The sequence below is a fragment of the Macrosteles quadrilineatus genome, unplaced genomic scaffold (genome assembly GCF_028750875.1).
Source record: "Macrosteles quadrilineatus isolate MER2022 unplaced genomic scaffold, UCM_ALF_1.0 Scaffold_6__1_contigs__length_79288215, whole genome shotgun sequence".
Taxonomy (NCBI): domain Eukaryota; kingdom Metazoa; phylum Arthropoda; class Insecta; order Hemiptera; family Cicadellidae; genus Macrosteles; species Macrosteles quadrilineatus.
In genome coordinates, this window is record NW_026542599.1 from 39333559 (window position 1) to 39354810 (window position 21252).

A 21252-nucleotide genomic window follows, 5' to 3' on the forward strand; every position below is an offset into this window, starting at 1 on the left:
TATCTTTTTTTGTTTATTTTAACATTCAAAACAAGTAAAATATAAATTAATTAAATTAAACAGTTATAGCAACCATAGGAACTAGGTGGCCAAAATTAAAACTTAAATCACTTATTTAGCTTATAATATGCTGTTATATTGTGTTTTAATAGTAAGAATTTAATTAAATATCGTAAATATGTTAGCATGATAAATAAATGTTCCAACTTTAATGTAGGTATGACCCTTGTAAACAAACTTTAAAAAGATTCTTCAATTATTCAATGAGGAAAATTTTGCTGAATAGCTTATTATTAGTGTAAAAAAACTCACATTGGAAAATGGATTTTATTTAATGACACATAAAATAAAACTGCTTCTTATATCACAGTTAAACATCGTAATACACTGTGGCAACATTAATGGTGATAATAATCCATATAAGTCATTAGCGGCTAACACAGCTATCAACATATTAAAACAGAGAAATGAAATATTAGTAATTATCGCACAATAGAGATTGGTTAATTTGGGCAAACACTAGTGTCCTTGTTGTAATTGCTTACCGGTTCATTGGGTTGATGTAATTACTAGTGCTTCACTTAGACTGAATATTTATCAATTGTTAGACTCTCTAATAAATAACCAATACTTTCAAATCTGCAAAACTCACAGTACAGAACATCATTGCATTTAAGTATAAAGATGACCCTAAATGTGAGTAAGGATGTGTTGAGTAAAATTTAAGACTATTTATAATATGCTGATGCAGTTATACACAAGGAATAGGCCACACGGTAAGCTCACAAATGTTCTAGATACTTTTCAGATGTTTTTAACGTTCCTAATAAGTCATATTTATGTGGTGCAGTTCATCAATTATTATTATCAATACTAAGTTTAACACATAAGCAATGGTATTTTTAAACGCAAAACAAAAACTGCAAGATATATAAAACATATGTTACATACGATACAGAAATGAACATATTATACGTTGAGTCTAAAAAGAAAGACCTTATTTCATGACCCAGTTGACCCCATTTACACCGATCTCGCCATACAACCCTCACCGACCCTCAACACTTTGTCATCAACCAAACAGAGCAGCAGCTTTCATAGGTTAGAGACACTGGTTCATGCAATATTTCAAGGTTCTAAGTATAGCCGTTATCGAGAAAATTATTGTTAAACAATTGTTAATGGTGGCTGCCCATAGGTTTACAGACGTTATAAATGTAATATTTTAATTTGTTATGAACTTACAATTAATACCTGAAAAGGTAGGTGGGTAGTTACAAACCTAGTGTATTGTATTGTATTTCCAAAGGTTTATCTGAAGTTTATTTAGTTGTGTATGAACGGTAAACCGACAGCAGAAGAAGTATATTTTGTCCGGTGAAAAAATTATATTGGCTAATATAAGTAAGTATTACGTATGGAACATTATATTTCATAAAAAAACATGCGGATTTATCAAACGTTAGTGTTGGTAAAATTATTATACTATTATACAGTTTTATTAGTAGGACATTAATTGTTTGGATCAATTTAAAAAGGTAATACTTAAACGTTACGAAAAACCTTCAAACAATTTACAGGATGTATACAAACTCCCTGAAAAGATTTTGAAGAAGTTTGTATACACTCTGTATTATATAATGCTATTTAAAAAACTAAATATTTTAGATATGGAACTTTAATAATATTGATAACAGTTACAGTAAATTACTAAACTATATTGTTTAACAATGCATTGTACATACAGTGTAGAGATTAATAAAATGAGTTAGATAAAAGGTTGGGCAAGCTCTAGCCAGCCCAGAGGGGGTATTGATCATAAGCAGTTAAAATTCAGCGAGCATTCCACAGGATATTAAAGCGTTTCTGGAGTATATTAGTAGTATTATATCTGTCGTTGTCTTTGTCATCAAATATCTCGTTACAACACATACCACGCCATCAATACATTAACATTTGGTATCGTTTTAATATTACATGTAATCTAATGGAGTAACTGCAATGTGTTAACAATTTTATTTTCCAAATTTCCTTTCCGAAACACCTTAATATTTTACTGCATCTATTTATGTTAATACTATGTAATAAGAGTTCAAAACATTTTGAAATGTATTTTAAAATATAGAATAAATATAGGCCATTATTTATAGATACAGTAGTATCGTGAAGTACATTTAAAATCTATTAATTAAATATCGTATTCATGATAAAATAATAGGGTTAGTACATTTAAATTATAATATTTAAATTTGTTATGGTCTACAACAAAAGGTAAATGGAAAAAAGTTGAAAGTTTACTGGGCTTTTGACCCGAACGGTGAAGCATATTCCAAATTAATCCCGGGTTAATCAAATTTCTGTGAAATCGAAATATTATTGGATTGCAAAATATTATTACGTTACGACTGTTACTTTCATGTTATCGATAAGTAGTTGTATTGTGAAATAATATTAATACCTTATTATTTATACTTCCATAGCATTAGTTCCATAGCATTAGTTTTGATAAAAATTCCATTATTAATAAATCATGCAATTTTTTTTTATATCTTTTGTGTAAGTTTTTCTTCCTTCATATACTTTAGTATTAAAACCAGAATACACTAAAACTATAATGCACCTCCTTGTTGTCATATGTAAAAGACTTTTTTACTTTAACTATTAATTAACTTTTGTTTCCTTTTTTTACTTATCGGAGCAACCAAAACATACTCCCAGCCATGACTCTGGAAAACCCCTACTCTTACTACCGTCCTAATAACTCAAATTCCAACAACCCCATTATGATAAATGAAACAGAAGAGGAAGACTTATGACTTCACCGTATGTTTGTCTCAAAATCGCCCACATCCCGATTGCAATACCAGTGACAAGTTTAAATTATTTTGTCAATAGTATAGCAGACAATGAATAGACAATAATAGTGTTAGTTTTGGTCAAATAAGGATAAAAGACTCCATGAAGATGTCACACAAGCTGCCTAAACGTACATGGTATGCTTTAATTCAACAGCGCTACTGCAAAATAGAAACGAAAAAAACACGGCCATAAAAGTAAGCCGTTTATTTTTAATGCACTAATATTAAACTTATTATCAGTTAAGAGGAAGAAATCGAACAATTTTCAAATTGGTACGATATAAAGAATGGCGTACATATTTTGTTAGGAAGTAAAGAAAGTTCGGCATTGATGAGGTCGTATAAAAGAGTTTCTCCATTTATCACACTATTCTTCCGTAACTACTTTATTATGGCTTTCACATCCAGTAAAGTTGAGTGAAGATTAGTTATTTTGTTTGAGACTATTTTTACACAATAGTGTTACATTTGTTTTTCGTAACAATATCAATAAAATATTTATAAATGTGTTTAGACAAAATATAGGCCCTACGTTACAGTTCACGCGTTCAATTAATACGACGTACGTGCAAACGGTAATAATAGAACACTTGAGTGGATAAGCAGACCTATATTTTGTTTGATGAAGCCATCTTAAGTAATTCGTCTAAAGTTAATTAGTTAGCTTATTCAGTGTGGCACATTACGTTTAATAAATATATAAAAGCTACACAGTCTTCTCAAACCTGATTAGTTGAGCACTACCTACGTTCGTTTCGGAGATAACTCCATCATCAAGTGCGTAGTCATCATAAACTAAACTGAGCCACTATTTACATATTTACATTTTTAATGTGGTTTCTTCATTTCCATTGCGTTAAAGTTTAATAATTAATACATACAACACACAACACGGACACTACATGAAAACATTAGGCAAGTCGGCAAAAAAATGACGACTAACTAAACGAACATTATCACTGCAAAAATTGGGTAGACGACTGGAAATCTTAGTAACATTTGTGCAAGTTGTGCTTTAAAACGTAGTAAAAAGTGATTTTACTAATATTATTTTTTAATTTGAAATTTGAGATAAAATTTAAAATTATATTACTGTGCCATGATTCAGTGCAAATTGTTTTCCCAAAACTCTAGTATAAAACATACATTGGTGTAACTGTTTATTTTAAATTATGTTGGTATTGGTATGTAAGCGATATTTACTCCCCGGAACATTTCAACGTTGATAACGATTTGTTTGCAAATCGTTAGGCACAAACAATCAAATAACCACGACGGACAAAGGAAACACAATCGGAAACCAATATAATGGTTCCTTTACGTACAGTACTGCTGGGTAGGTTGAAAACGGAAAACTGGAATTGCTTCATTTTGCTATGCTTTTGCATATTATTTAATTGTCTAATTTGTCTTTTTACAATTGTGATATCTAATATTAAGTAGATCAAAAATCCCTTTTTATTCACCTCTTAGATATTTTAGCCCTAATCTTTGTCATAGTTTAATTAATTTATTAGCCACTTGATAAGTTGAAAAAAAAACTGCAAACTGGATATGTTTACATTCATATGTTTGATAGTCGTTGTCAAAGATTTAAAGACATTATTCTGCATACAAATAGCAATAAAAATACTTAGATTAGTTACAAAAATGAATTCCTGGAAATAATCATAGCATTCAGGGTTGCCACCAGCCATGAAACCCTTGAAAAGTTTGAATTATGCATGCATTTTTGTGACCATGAAAAAAGGCATGGATTATGCATGAATTTCTCCATTGGACCATGAATTTTAAAGATCAGGATTAATTATTCAATTAGTACAATTAAATTGGCCAAATATTTGTTTTTTCATATTTAAAAACGGTTCAGAGAAACCAACACCAAGAGACTGACTACACTATCCGTGCGTAGAACGGGACCACAGCTAGTCTAGAAAAAGAATTTTTAACACAGATTATTAAAGGTCAACAAATTAATCTTTTATAACATTTGTTATAGCTTTTGCCTTTGTGTTTTATCTTATTTAAACTATTATTGATTTATGTTGCCATGGATATTTAAAATAATAAATTCATTTAAACTTTGAAAACCGTTATTTCAACTGCAGACTTTGTTAAAAGAATTGACTATAGGTACCTGGTATAAACTAACGTGACATTTGTTTACGTGATCAACCTGTAAGACACGTAATTGGAAGATATGGAATTTGAAGACATGGAGTTGGAAGATGTGGAATAGAAGACATGGAGTTGGAAGATACGAAATAGAAGACATAAAAAAATACAAATTAAAAAAAAATTAATCACCATATTATTTTATGGAGTAAATAAATGCGTTACTCATAATGATATTATGTTACGTCTCTGTACGTTGTTTAGCTCATTTTTAAATTCCTAGAAATATTTTAGAATCAGGTAGGCCAGTTTATCAATGTTTCTGGAAAACTATTCCTAACTCAAAGTATTCCTGTTTGGTAGTTGTTTTCCTTCAAACAAAGGGGCAGTTTCTTTGCGTGTTACTATTGAATAAGCTTTCCATACATGAAATTCAACTATTTCAGAGTAATTCATAAATATACATTCAAAACAAAGATGAAAACAAAATGGGTCCAGCTATTCTATATGACACATTGGAGAAGAATTGTAAAATATCTATATATAAGTATAGATCTAATTCAGTCTTTCCACCGGAATAAAACAAAGATCCCGCACACCTGGCCAAAAAGTCCTTTTTTATCCCTCCACATGAATGTCATAAAATATCCTTTATGTTTATACTGGTTTATCTTATTACTCAACGTACTAAGATATGATTGGTTTATCCACAAAGCTATTAAAATCAGGCGTCAAGAGTCGGAAATTTTGTTTTATTGCACACCCCGTTTCCTACTAGTTGGCCTACTAATGATTTTTCAAACCATATTAAGTCTTCAGAAAGACTCAGCTCACATCAGCATCTAACCTCGAATGACTTGGAATGAACTAACTAAGCAATTGTTTCTGATCGTGGAACATGTTAAATAATCATTTCCAGACAGTATTCTCTTGGTGTTGGTTTCTCTGAACCGTTTTTAAATAAAAAAAAAAAAAATATTTGGCCAATTTAATTGTACTAATTGAATAATTAATCCTGATCTTTAAAATTCAGGGTCCAATGGAGAAATTCATGCATAATCCATGCCTTTTTTAATGGTCACAAGAATTCATGCATAATTCAAGCTTTTCAAGGTTTTCATGGCTGGTGGCAACCCTGAATGGACAACATTTAAACGGAAAAATAATTTACCCAGTATATTCTACAAAATAAACATATTGGTTTTAGAAAATCTACTATCTACTACAGCCACGTTTCTCGATTGTGATGTGAGTTATGTAGTGACAATGGTTTTCTTCCAGAGGAGCCTAAATAATCAAACCGCGACGATAGGGAATCGTAATTAAATTGGAAAAGTTAACAGGCTGTTTAATTTACATAAGATTCTAGTAAAACCAAGGATAGTATTAGTGTTAAAACATAAGCAAGGCAAGGTTTGTATAGATAGTTTTTAAAGGCCCTAATCTTTTAGGGAAACAAAATATACTGTATAGCTTGGCCCATGTGCCAAAGTAAAGTAACATCTTTTAAAATTAAAATAAAATCCCAATGTTTTTTATACTTACTATAAGTCTCAATACCATAGATTTTTGGTATTAATTTGAAGTCATGCAATAAAAAATAAAAAAATAATAAACCTTTATACAATCGTTAGGTACTACTGTATAATATTTGTGATAAAAGTATACATTCAAATAAACGTTGAAATCACCGTATAATAACTTATTATTGACGTCGTTAAATCTAGAGCTAATCCTATTCAACAAAAATAACGCAAATAAATACATTTGAACATTAAGTAGGCCTACTATAACCTGTACACCCTTAACAGTAAAGTGTTTATAAAAAAGTTAAAAGATAAAAAATGTGCAATTATTTGTCCTTACAAAATTAAAGGACATATAAATAACATTTATTCAAATATGGGCTAACCTAAAGTAATTTTTTATGTAGAAACATGTTTTTTGCAGTTAACAGTTTTTCCAAGGATTTGCATATATTAAATTGATGAAAGCCATAGTTTACGTATTACCATTTGCATTACAATAGTCACGTATTTATTAGAACAATCGCAATAATACTTATTGTAATGGATTGAAAGCTAATTGGTTCCAATTCAATAATGTGTCCGACTTTAACTAAGCAAATCACACTTATTAAACTAGACAATGAAAAATAATCGTATTATATTTCCGCTTGTGATATTGTAATAGAAGAAATCCTTGGCCCTATTAGACTGGTGTCGACTTGTTAAGGAGGAAAGAACATCTAAAACTGTTTCGGAAAAAAGGTCTAATCTAGATTCTTATTCTCCTAAAGCGTCCCCCCCCCCTAGAAAATACCTGGTTATGTTAAATGCAATTCTATTGTGGGAACAATAATGCCAAGCTAGTGTAAACGGTAACGATTAGGTTAAGGTGGTATTGTGCGGGGACTAATTATGAAGGCTTACGGAATTTCACCTATAGGTAGAGAATACACGCCTTTGAGTATACGTAGGCCTTAATCACAGTCAAGAGAAAATCCATAGTGGTATCTATTCTACATTAAAATTGACATTTTAAATATACAATTTAGATTTTTTCATAGCTAATATCCGCAACAAAACATTTTAAGATACTAAATCAGTTGTATTTTTAGCTCTAAAAATAGTTCGGAGAGAAATTGGGAAATTCAGTGTTTTAAGGGTAAAAAAAGATTTTACCCCATTAGACCCCCCACCCCATTCCCATAGTTTAATCATACTGGTTCGTTAACTCATTCAAACATACTTAGGTTTCCATGTTATTTACGAAATTTATATAAAATTGAATTATTTTGAGCAATTGAGGACAATAGGGACAAACACATTTATGTATAAACTTAAACAGATCGTGTTTTTGGCCTCTCGGAACAACAAAACGAAAAAGTAAATCGGTCTTGGTTCCATATCTAACCATGAGACCTACGGTAATAACCTTATCCCTTATATAGGAAGGGTCAACATAAAAATTATATTTACATACACATATGCATCAAATAATAACCACAAGATGTTCTACCTGATAAAAGTATTTAAGTTAAATAGTTGAATTGTACATAAGGCCCTTTAAACAAGGCAAATTATACATCTAATATTGCAATAGGCAATGAACAAGGAATAATTAACCAATAATTTATTGCCTGTAGTTATATAACCAACGTATTCTATGAACTATTCAGATTCGCGTCAAATAAAACATGGACTATTTATTTGCTCAATTCATCCACTTTTGTCAAGGCTATAAAACGTATTATACTCTTTATATTAAAATTACGAGAATTGGTCCAGACATGTACTGAGCTAAGCAAAAGTCAATTATTCCTGGCGTTTTGACAGACAATCAATAAGGTCCAGCTTTTGTCGTCCAGATCCTATTATAATGCTTATAATCCAACGATTGAAGTGTGTAGAAGGTCACAAATAAAACAGTCAATAAAGAGTATTTCTTTATAAGAAACCCCTTTTGGGGTTTGAAAAAGCAATTTTTTATTAAAATGAATGTGTTATGGTCCTTATAATTAAAAACAAAAATAGTGCACCCCCCATTGCTGTAAAAGTAACGGTTCAAAAAATTATAAAACTTTTGTTATTTTGCCTATAAATTATCATAGTTACTCCCACCGCTTAGCCATTATAAAGGTTATTGACAAGCTAATGGGAGAAAGTATGTGTCATATTGATGATACCATTTATATGTATTATGTAGAATACAATATTAGGATAAAATCTTGCTCAAATCAAATTTTGCTTTCTCGGCTCTATAATTCTCATTGGTAGTATTTCTTGTAGAATTTAGAAGTTGGTTAAAAAAAATATATGTAAAAAAAATATAAAGGCTGTGCCTTTGAAATCCTAAACGACTAAAAAACTACAAAATTCAGTTATGGCATTTTAATAAATATTTTATGGTCGTAAGCATGTATGAGAGCCTTTAAGCCTGTAAGGTCTTTGTGTAAGCCTTCTACACACTATAGTTTATGTATCACGGATATAAAGAAATCAATTAATACTGAATCCTTGCAAGAGAATCATTCCCTCCCAAAAACCTATACTGTAGTTGAAAAGTTGATTATTTTGTTTAGTAATGTTTAAGAAGGGCTTAGCTTGTACTGTGGCAACAATGACGGTTTAGCGGTTAACTTATCGAGGACATAATCCTTCCCCACCACCAAGCCCCGCCACAGAGAGAGAACTAAGACAGTGGGTCCAGATTCCAGATAGGTCAGGGCAGGAAAAAGGACAAGAAAGGTGCCCAAACAAGAAATGAGGTGGAAAAAGACACAATACCCGGACATTGTGAAAAACACAATATCCAGACGTGGACAAAGACAAAATACCCAGTAGTTGGCATAGACAATATACCTAGAAATGGACAAAGCCGCATTACCCGGTGGCAAGTAAAGACAAAATACCCAGAGATGGGCAAAGTTGCATTACCCGAAGGGGGACAAAGACAAAATAACCAGAGATGGGCAAAGACACATTATCCGATGGTGGATAAAAACAAAATACCCAGAGATGGGTGAAGACGCTAACCAGGTGGTGGACAAAGATAAAATAACCAGAGATGGGTGAAGTCGCATAACCCGGTGGTGGACAAAGATAAAATAACCAGAGATGGGTGAAGACGCACAACCCGGTGGTGGACAAAGATAAAATAACCAGGGATGGGTGAAGACGCATAACCCGGTGGTGGGAAAAAAGAAAATACCCAGAGATGGGCAAATACGCATTACCCGATGGTGAAGAAAAAAGAAAATACCCAGAGATGGGCAAATACGCATTACCTGGTGGTGAAGAAAAAAGAAAATACCCAGAGATGGGCAAAGACGCATTACCCGGTGGTGAAGAAAAAAGAAAATACCCAGAGATGGGTAAATACGCAATACTCGGTGGTGAAGAAAAAAGAAAATACCCAAAGATGGGCAAAGACGCATTACCCGGTGGTGAACAAAAAAGAAAATACCCAGAGATGGGCAAAGACGCATTACCCGGTGGTGAACAAAAAAGAAAATACCCAGAGATGGGCAAAGATGCATTGCCCGGTGGTTGATGTGTAGGATTCCTTTATAAATTAAAAAAGGCTAAACAATAAGTACAACAAATGAATTCAAAATAACTAACATGGACCTTATAGGTTGCTATGTTGTTCACGAAATAACAACAAAATATAAACAGAAAATCAAAACAAATTGATGAAATTCCAATCACATGTTTTATTTACAGCGTAGGGTGAAAATAAAAAAGTTTGCAAAATACATATTTTTGGTCAGGTTTTTCGACACGTGGCGAGCTCTCGTTTTCTAATAATGTCTTAGTTTTAAACGCACCACTAAAAACCGTGCAAAATGTGGATATTCCAGACACAGCAAAATGTTGTAAGTCTAGGTGAATATTCAGTGGGGGTAGTCAAATCACAGAAAAAATGTTAGAGCGAGAACCAAAACATAATTTTGCATTACCGGAAAATAGGTACTGCTTTGACATCAATCCTTGGTCAATTAAAATACGTACCGCTTTTCCCAACATAAGTCCTTAGCCAATTTAATAAAAATGCCTATTACTGTATAGGACAGCCCTAAGATAGGCAAACATCTAGCTTATGGTGGTTGAGCTATAACAATTGTATGAAATGAAAAAAGTTAGAAAAAACCTTGGCTGATGTTTTTAAATCTGATATATTTTTTCATGGATGAATGGGTAGAGATACTAAAATACGTGATAGGAACTAGGTATAGAAAAGACCCATCCCAAAGTAACAAATTGTCAATGTTATTTCCCGTAAGAATACCATTGGTGAAAATTCTCAATTTAGGGAGGATTTAAATGAAAAACCTACATAGCAAGAAGAGTACGCTTCAGGAGAATACTTAAACCATTTGTATAAACAAAATTTTTTGTATGGGAAAAGGGGGAAAATAGCTTTATTAACATCAGCTCAATTGAATCCTCACCCCTACACTTTTTGGCCTCTTCAATTCTCCCCCTTACTCCAAACTCCATACAATTTCCCGTGACACCCTTTCTCCGATCAACTAAAACCTTCAGACCTCAACATTTTGTTATTAACACTACTTTTGTTGCAGTTACGGGCTTTTGCTGTGATTAATACAATGAGGTGTAATTGCGTTTTACTTTTATTATACAACGTCACATTGGTATCGTCCATGTTACAAAATTGTTAACATTTAAATTACTTAACACAAGTTTACTTAACACAAGTAAAACTTCAATCATGAAGTTCTATATTTTTAGATCTTTTAATTGACCAAGGAACCCTTACTTCGGTGTCCTATAGTCAAATCCCGCAGGTAATTAATGTCTTTTAACAATGTTAAAATGCCATGAAAATCTTAGCCCTAAGATATGTGGGTGGGATATACAGGGTGATCAACTCAAGGAGGCCACCATTGGGATATCGGAAACGGTAAGAATTAGAGAAAACTTTAAATGGGGGACATTCCTTTATTTTTTGTGGCAGTTAAAAATATGAGTTTATTTTTTCGAAATTCAGCCGCCATTTTCCAAAATGGCGGCCAACTTTGAAATTTCTTATGGAACAACCTATATTTTATCATGTTTTCGGATAGAACAGGCAATTTAAAAACTTTTTTATTCATGACATTTTTTTGATAAACCCACTCGTTTAGGAGTTACAGCCTATGGAAAAATGACTTCCGGTATACATTTTACATCATGTAGCTCCTAAACAAGTAGGTTTATAGCGAAAATGCGAAAAGTAAATAAGTCAAATAAGTCTTAAAATTCCATCCACATTCCAAAAAGACCATAAAATTCTTTAAAACTATTAATTCTATTATTTCAAAAATGGCGGCCATTTTCCAAAATGGCGGCAAACTTGAAAAGTGGAAAACGGTGTATTTTATGGCCTTTATGGAATGTGGATGCAATATTAAGACTTCTTTGACTTATTTACTTTTCACATTTTCGCTATAAACCTACTTGTTTAGGAGCTACATGATGTAAAATGTACACCGGAAGTCATTTTTTCATAGGATGTAACTCCTAAACGAGTGGGTAAATCGAAAAAATTTCATGAATAAAAAAGTTTTTAAATTGCCTGTTCTATCCGAAAACATGATAAAATATAGGTTGTTCCATAAGAAATTTCAAAGTTGGCCGCCATTTTGGAAAATGGCGGCTGAATTTCGAAAAAAATAAACTCATATTTTTAACTGCCACAAAAAATAAAGGAATGTCCCCCATTTAAAGTTTTCTCTCATTCTTACCGTTTCCGATATCCCAATGGTGGCCTCCTTGAGATGATCACCCTGTATAGGCAAGACAATTTTCTTTTAAACTATTTTTTAAATCTTAAAGTCAGTAAAATTTAGAATACTAATTAAACCTACATTTTAATTTAAATGAAATAGATACATGTAATGCATTTGTAAATGCTGTATCCTCATACGAAATAAAAATATAGCTGGAATTGTTAGTTGTGTACAGGGCCAATAGTGAGGGGATTACCGTACGTTCCACCAGAGTATTATCGTGATCATAGAGCGGATATTAGTGATATTACACATTTATTTATTTCTTTTATTACAATGCTGCAAAACAGGATAAACCCAGTTACATTGTAGCATTAATATTCTAACAACAAAATCTTGACATGCATTATAAATAATAAATATGGTAAAAGTTCATCTTGCTGAATAAATTATAATTTTTAGTGTAATCACTCACAACAATACAATATGTGACAAAAACGAACTAATAGCAATAAATAACGTACAAATAAATATCTTAAAAAATCTTACACATGTCGTTGCCTCTGAAATATCCCGTTAAAACCTCCACTACCAGATTAATATATTTTTATATGTTACTTTATTGTATGCAAATAAAAGTTATAAACGTTTAAAACGTGTTATAATGGTTGTTGGGATCTGTTCTTTAGTGTTTAACAAAGCATGGATTTTAACATTTGTTATTCTATGCATTCGAACTCTATTGGCTGTATGCATTTTGACATGAAGGGTCTTAAAATGTTTGTGTTAAATTTTCACTTTTTAGTGCTACTTTTTCAATAAAAAGTGAAATAATATTTTATATTATTTTATTTAATTAAATTAATAAACATCGTGTCCGAATTATGGTCTCATACAAAAAAAGAGAACGATATATATAAAAGGTAATTTAAAAATTCATATTTTACTCAGATATCTGCCATATTGTTTATTATACTTGATCTTTTTACCTAAAAAATTCCAACAGATTTTTATTAATCCTGGTATGTATTTTGAAGTTAAAAAAATTAACTATCCTAGATAACATTAACGATTAGAAATAGATGACTCCACAATCAAATTTACCAAATTATGGATGGTTTAATAATGGTATATGTATTACGGTACGGTGATAAGTAATAACGGTACACATGAGCATTTATCTTTAATAATAGAAGCCGAAGGGTAAAAATAAAAGGAAGGTTTTTTTGTCAAACTAATCTAAATTATTGAAACTGTTTTTTTTTATTCTTTTAGTGATTAGTCCCATCATAACCTCTCACTCTGGAAATTAATTATATCAACGAATTTGTTTGCACAAGAAAAAAAGGAATTGAGTGTTGTTTTCTTGTTAACGGAATTGATAATATAGAATTTTATTAATATTTTAAGATTCTATTGATTTATAAAACTGAAATGATATAAGCAAAATGTCTGTTGGTGGCTTATAATTTTTTTTTCAATCATAAGAGAATTAATTAATTGTATAACGCATTTTTGTTTCGTTGGTTGTAGTATTATCATTACATGATTGTAATAATACTAGACGAGTGGGTGAAATTTAAAATCTTTGTTCAAGATAAAATTATTTTTATTTCTGCAATCTGTTTTACTAATAATAATAATAGAATCCTAATAATTGTTGAGCTAAACGTAAGATTATCGTTTCACTCCTAGACAATCTAATAAATATTGATATTCTTCGTAATTTTTGATAATATTTTTCTTTAAATGAATTCACTATGAAGAAATGAAATGGTAAATGTGTACAGCCTAAATCTTTTTTATCAACATCCTTGTAATTTAGAAATCCCCAAGCTGAAGAAACCAAGCTGCCAACCTTGCTCAGTTGAGAGTTGTAAACCCAGCTTTTTATACTCCACGCCTTTACGTGTGGATATTCCGAATGTTCCTTTTAACACATGTCTTATATCTCTACAAAAGATGATTTAAAATATCATGATTTCTTAAAATACAGAAAATATTTGTAGTATCTACTCACTTATACATGTTTTTTATTCTGTAAAAGATAAATGTACATTTACTTTTATAATAAAAATATTTAGAATCAGTTTAAAAAGTTAAGTGATACATGTTTCTTGACAATTTTTATGAAATCAATAAAGTGTTTGTTTGTTTTATAAATTCAATTTAACAGTTTATTTAGCAATAAAATGTTGTATGAAATATTTAACTAATCCCTAATTTACTTACAGTTATTTGAATATTGACGTACTGTCCAAACACTTAAAACCATACTCCCTATCAACTTTGCATAAATGTTTAAATAACCAGGCAATTTTTATAAAATTAACCAAGTTACTTATATTAGGCCGTTTAGTTCATTGCTATTCTGTTACATAATTAATCACTATCGCACTAGATGAAAACTGTTTTTCTAATGTAATATTTATTGGATTGCCTGGGCTGACAACGGACTTTTATCAGGGTGTGTTATGGTCGTAAGCCAAATTGATTGGTCTTAAACAGGACATTTTGCAATATGTTTAAAATACAGCATTCGTTTTGGAACATAAATTCTTCTCAGAAATATAAAAACGCATCATATTGCTTAGCAAACTAGAAGGGTATAATATTAACCAACCATTGTTTGGAAGTCAATTTAAATAAATATACTATAACTCATATTTTTCCCAAAAATAGTTTTTTTTTATCGTAAAAAAATATTAATGTGATTTAAAACCATCTGTAATGACCGAGAATTTGTTTTTATGTTTTATACTTTTTATTTATTAGGTTTGACATATCTAGATAGTATAATTTAGTAAAAGTTTAACTATAAAAGTCAATATGAAATAACAAGCTGTGGAGTGGTTTGTCTATGGTCGGGCAACATCGATTTTACAGCAGACATTTGAGATTTATCACCTAGGTATCATGGAAACCCTTAACCTTGATCTAGAGCTAACATTAGTAACCAAGATGGTCTCTAGATGCTGTTTGGTTTATGGTTCTTTCAGATAATTTCCTTATAGGGAAGTAGCTATTACCGTAGGTGGCATGGTAAGACTTAGGCCTGGAATCGATGCACTTTTTCATTTTGATGTCTCCAGAGACCAAAAGAACCATTACGATTTGTATGTATGTATGTTTTTTTTTCCTTTTTATTAAAAACATATATACTTTATGAGTAAAAATGTTATTCCATAAAATGAAAAATAAAAAATGATCACCAGAGTGTTTTTGGATTAGTGGAATTATTTAATATAAAAAAAATTCTATAAATAACCCAGCTTCAGTAAACCTACAGACTAACTAAATATCCAGCTACTGATTGGATTTTCTTGAAATTATTTACGTATACCTATCAGCCTGATGATGTCATTAAATGTTTGGATTTTATTGCATTTAATTCAACAAGTTACTAACAGTAATGAATACAAAACCAAAAGTTTGCTGCCTACAATTTAATAGATTGTCTTATTTAAATATCCTCAAGAATTTAAACAACTCGTATTTAACTGTTTTTTTTATATTACTAATTTAGAATTAAAATTGCCCAATACCTATATAATAATATGTAATATTGTTAATCTAATAATCTATGAGAATTTTGTACATCATGACACGTTATTACTTATTGGGTTTGAAACACCAAATATAACTTTGTATTCTACAAATAAATGTATTTAAATTGCTTTAGTTTTTTAAAACTATTACACATTTGAAATTCAAGAAATTCTACAACACGGCAAAACAATTGAAAGGAGAAAAAAGTTTTTTTTAAACATTATTTAACTTCAAATTATTATTTTTTTACTATTAAAACGCATATATTCAGCATAGATAACATCTACGCTATGTAAGGTTTTACAATAAGGGAATTTAATAATACCAAGCCCAATAAATCAGTAATATAGACGGTCTATCATACGTAAATTTACGTTTGTGATCAATATATCGACTCTTAATTCCAAAAAAAACAAAAAAACAATCTAAACAGGTGTACACAATAAAACAAATACATTGGTGAGAACTTATTTTATAATTATTGAACACAATTAGATAAACAGTTTTAAGCTTACACTAAGAGAATAAATGCCTCATTTTGGACAGGTTCTAAACATAACTTGTTGTATGGATGATTTTTATAGCCTAGTCAGTAGTCACTTCGCAGTATAGAGTTATATTGGAAATCCATCAATCCATCTCAGAACAACTTTATTGACAGGCTATTGTCGAGTAGCGTTTCGCTGAAACAGTAATGAACATTTTTGTTTCAAATTGTGTTATAAAATAAAATTGGTTTTAATGTCACTGGTTTTAGCTTAGTGCGCTCATGGTAGATTAACACAAGTTCGGAAAGAAAATGTTTATAAACATAACAAACATTGGTAATCAAGGATCAAAAAAATACTGGTTGGTGCCTCTAATATTTATAAATTAATCAGTCCTTCTCTATGAAACTATAAAAAATTGTGATAACATTTTTGGGTTTGTTTGTATATTTGATACAAGAATAATACAAAGTTGATTGATACAAAGAATAATTTTTGAAGAAATAGGTAATAATTGTTTGAAAATACTGTAAATAGCTTAATATTGATCTTTGAATGACAATGTAAAATGAATTGGTAATCTAGGAAGCTAATTCTCAATGAGAAATACAGAATCAAAGTATGCTTTGTATAATAAAGACAACATAAAAAAAATACATGAGCTCTTAAGTGATATTAAATGTTATTCCTTCGTAATTGCTACCTGTGCAAGAAAATCTCCATAAAAAGGATATCTTCCGTATTGCCAATATTATACATGATTATAATTGAATCATCAAATAGGTCCATCGCTACATTATGAATACGAATAATACTACAAATATTGAGTATCTAGATGTAGTGGTTTGTTGCTGACGGGCTAATAGTAAACTTCAGACAATCATTAAATAACAACTCAATTGTAAAACAAAAAAGGAGACAACTGTTAAACTCAATTAATTACAAACACATAAAATCTTTGACTTTTTTGCATGTGAGATTAAACTATTTAATAGTATTATTGTTTTTGACATAATCTAAACCAGATGAAACTACTCGGTTTTTATTCAGGATTATAGACTAGCAGATGTGTTTGAAATACCCACACAACGTCAATATTGACATCAACAGTTGAGATCATTGATTCTCTCGGGTAAGAGTATTGACACGCGATATTAGTTATTCTCTTTGTCACCCTAAACCTATAAACTCATTGTGTATTACTAATAAAATGATAACCATTTAGTTTTTATTGATAAAAAGATTCAAGGATTTATTAATACTGGTAGGGCTTGATAGTTTTTTTTTTCTATTAGATAGTATTTTTAACAAGCAGATTATATCAAAGTTTTGCTAAAAAATACTTCTCGACACACACACAATGATGATTTTTAATGCAATAAAAATTAGTTCTACAATTTTACAACGTGAAGAAGGAAATGTTGAGCTTTGATATCAAGAAAATTAACTGTATTAACCCCTGCCATGAATCTTTGTAGACTAATGTTAAAGAAAATATGTGTAATTATTTTTAGGATATTCTTTTAAATTTCACTCTATTTATATAGATGGTTTAAATAGTATTCGTTGCATTTACAATCAAATCCTTATTTTATACTGCATTTCAAAAAGTTGTTTGACGTTTTAATTACTGTTATATATACAAAATAAAAAAAAAACCAAATGCAAGCGTTTTCCTTCTTACCTTTTTATAGACAAAGAGAGGTCAGCTACCAAGATAAATTAAGCCATACAATAAATCTTGTAACAAAGTCACGGGTTTCCACTCCAGTAAAGTATTGGCTACTACACTCTTACATTAAGGTGTGATATATATGAATCAAGGCAGTTTTTTTATGTTAACTTTTATAAACTATTACATATGATTTATTGTTCAAAATAATGGTTGAAGCAAATGTCAAAATAACACCCACTTTAATTGTAGACGAATTGTTTAGTTAGCAGCTCAAATAATATGGCACATTAGTTAAAAAAAATAATCCGAAATATTTCGAATACGTTATAGTAATCGTCAAATTACATGTTTTGGGCTTATATTGCATCACTTTAAATTTATTAAAAATATTTAGTGCTAATTATGGTTCAAATTTTCAGGTACCTATGTATATGGATGGATTAGGAATAACTGGAGTATCATTTAAAATTCAGGTATGTTGAAGTAAAAAGATACTTCCCAAACTGTTCAAATATTTAAATGAGATAAATTAAAAGTATTTTATGGTCATTTTTAGATAGTTAAGAATGTTACTTATAATTACCGTTATGCCATACGTATGTGACAAAATATGTGTAAACATTTCTTAAAAAGGAAATTCACTTTTTACGACATTCTTTTTTTTACTAAATGTTGTGACCTACAATCAACACTGCGAGTTGTTCGTGTTAATTTACTATGGCCAGTTTGGCTTTCAACCAAAACCCACTCGATGAAAATCTACCACAACAAGTGTCTTGTTTATGGATGTTGCCATAAATTCCTTCGGCATTTGAGGTAAATATTTTACTATGTTACTTATAAATATAACACAATCATTTCAATGAAAAATTGGAATAGTGCAACATATTTGCAGGATTAAACAATAAAACTGTGAAAATCAGTAAGGAAAGTTGCAAGTTGTGAAAGTTATTGCTGTTTATAAGTAGTGATGCATGTTCATTTTTATTCTGATTTCAGGAGCAAAATACAACTAGAGCTCTTTCTAGGAACGTTTTGTGATTATGTAATACTTGTATACCTATCTATATGTTTTTAGGCAATTATTGTGTATTTAAAATGTGAGCTTGGAAGAATATATTTGTGGATCAACAAAGCTATAAAGTATAGATAAAAACTATGATAAATAACATAATCACACTTTTTTATGTTTGATGTTTCAATAATTAGTCCAGTTTTTCTGTGAACAAATTCTGAAGCTTGCTAGAACTAGAAACTACTGTGTAATGGAAATATGTTATGGCTGAGATAAAATGTTTATTACCGGAGATAGTATGAAGCCTTATATTTCAACACTTCTCAGGCCTCTGGGCCCGATCGGGATATTTATCACCTTTTGAACTTGCCTCTGAAACATTACACTTTATTTCTTACAATAAGTTGCATTCGAAAAGAAATAAAAATAAGGAAGATATATTTTTGAAAAATATTTACAAATGAGTTAACTTAATGATTGCAATTTTAGATTTCTCTGGGCCATCTATCATAATATTACACAAGGGCAATAATATAAAAGCTACGTTGATATGTTTACTTTATTATTGAATCAACGAAAATCGATCGTATTTAATTAAATGTAAATTCATGCATCATAGATCACAATTATATGTCAAATAATATTGATATAGTATATCATTCTATGAAACATGAATAAAGTAGAAAATATAGAACAATAAAAAAACATAAGGTGAATTTCGGTGAAACATAGATTTTTTGCCACTGGTTAATTTTATAATCCTCAATCCTAGTAAGTTCAATTTTGGATTAAGATTTTGAAATCGAAAAGGGCTGTGCAGGTACGACCGACTTTTAAAGTTCATTACATTGAATCATATCAATTTACTTTATTATTTTACTATACTATAGATGAATCGATTGTTTATGAAAATCAATAAATAAATTAATAACTTGTGACAATATTTGTATAAGGAAAAACACTACGTTAATATAAAGTTTTTAGTTAGACCGAACTTATATCTAGCATTAACACGTATAATTAACTGTTACAAATACCATTTAAGTAACTTAGATTGTATGAATCAGGAATTCGTGGATTATGAATCTTATGAAGGTTTGAGGAATATCTTCAATTAAAAATATTTTTCAACCTGAATGTAATAGTATGATAAAAAGGACGTGTATAAATTCAATCTAATGTAAGATATTTGGCTGAACACTATTCCTTCCTCCGAGAATATATCCCTTTAAAGTATATTGAAGTATTTCCCTTTGAAAAGAGTTATTTCATTAGCAGCAAGATTATAAAGCTATTCTCATAGTATTCCTGTGATTATTATGTATTAAGATCGTTTTATAGACCAGATTTACGTACCAGACAATAGGGTACTTTCCGGTTAAAAGAAAAATTCATTATTATCGATGATTTATTTTCGATATATCGATATTTTCGTTTTACTTCACGATTGGTATTCCTTCTGTTTTAATATCTTCAAATGCATTTAAATTACAAATTAAGAACTAACCTTGTTTAGGCAAAAATAATAACCTATATTGGATTAGGACATGAAACTATTCTAAACTAACCTAGCATAATTAACCAAACTTGCTGTATAGGCTAAGTTACCGTTTCAAAATTCCATTTGATAACAGAAAAGGCATATGGGGAATAGGCTATCAAACGGAATTTTGAAATGTTACAGCAAGTTTGGTTGGTTAGGTTAGTTTAGAACAGTTCCATTTCAATATATTTTTTTTTTTTTTTTTGTTGATACTGAACGATATTTATTTACTCTATCCTATATCGTACTTGTCAGCTGATATGTTTCAATTTGTTACTATCAATATATCGGATGGAAAACAAAAATATTGATATATCGAAAAGAAATAATCGATATTTATGAATGTTCCCTTTAACAGGAAAGTACCGACAATTGTATAGAAGGGTCAGATGTGGGTGATAGGGATGGGTTGTAAAACGGTCTCACATAGACACATATTATTAGCTTTATCATTAGGCGTATTATTAGCTAGTGTTATTAGCTTTAAAGCGGTGCACCTAGGTACATAATAAGCGCAATTAAGTGATTTTTTTCAGCCGTACTTTATACAATAGAAGAATGCTGTACCAAAACCAAAATTTGAATTGACTCATCTTCTACTACGTATAATATGTTTTAGTCGTGAACAACGTAAAAAATAATATTTGCCAAATAAAAGTACGAGAGCTTCTATTAATTCTATTTAATTTTAAAATTCCAACTTTTTAAATTTGATACATTTTTTTTATTCGACAATTTTATTTTACCTTTCAAGTTTGGTTTTTATAATAAT

The 21252-nt window shown here is 30.1% G+C and overlaps 2 protein-coding genes across 3 annotated transcripts in view; both read left to right on the forward strand.

The window, feature by feature from the left end:
• LOC128996846 (zwei Ig domain protein zig-8-like) overlaps positions 1–21252 on the forward strand; it is a 315132-nt gene that overhangs the window by 128017 nt on the left and 165863 nt on the right. The window contains exon 1 of one of the 2 annotated variants that reach the window (XM_054422351.1): positions 18340–18395. The exons of the other annotated variant lie outside the window; for it this stretch is intronic. The gene's annotated coding sequence lies outside the window, so the exon portion shown is untranslated. Of the gene's footprint in view, positions 1–18339; positions 18396–21252 lie in introns of those variants that run through there. 2 annotated transcript variants of the gene reach the window in all.
• On the forward strand, positions 9693–10028 carry LOC128997474 (dermorphin peptides-like). Its single transcript, XM_054423113.1, has one exon. It carries the CDS (start codon positions 9693–9695, stop codon positions 10026–10028), a length of 336 nt encoding a protein of 111 aa, XP_054279088.1.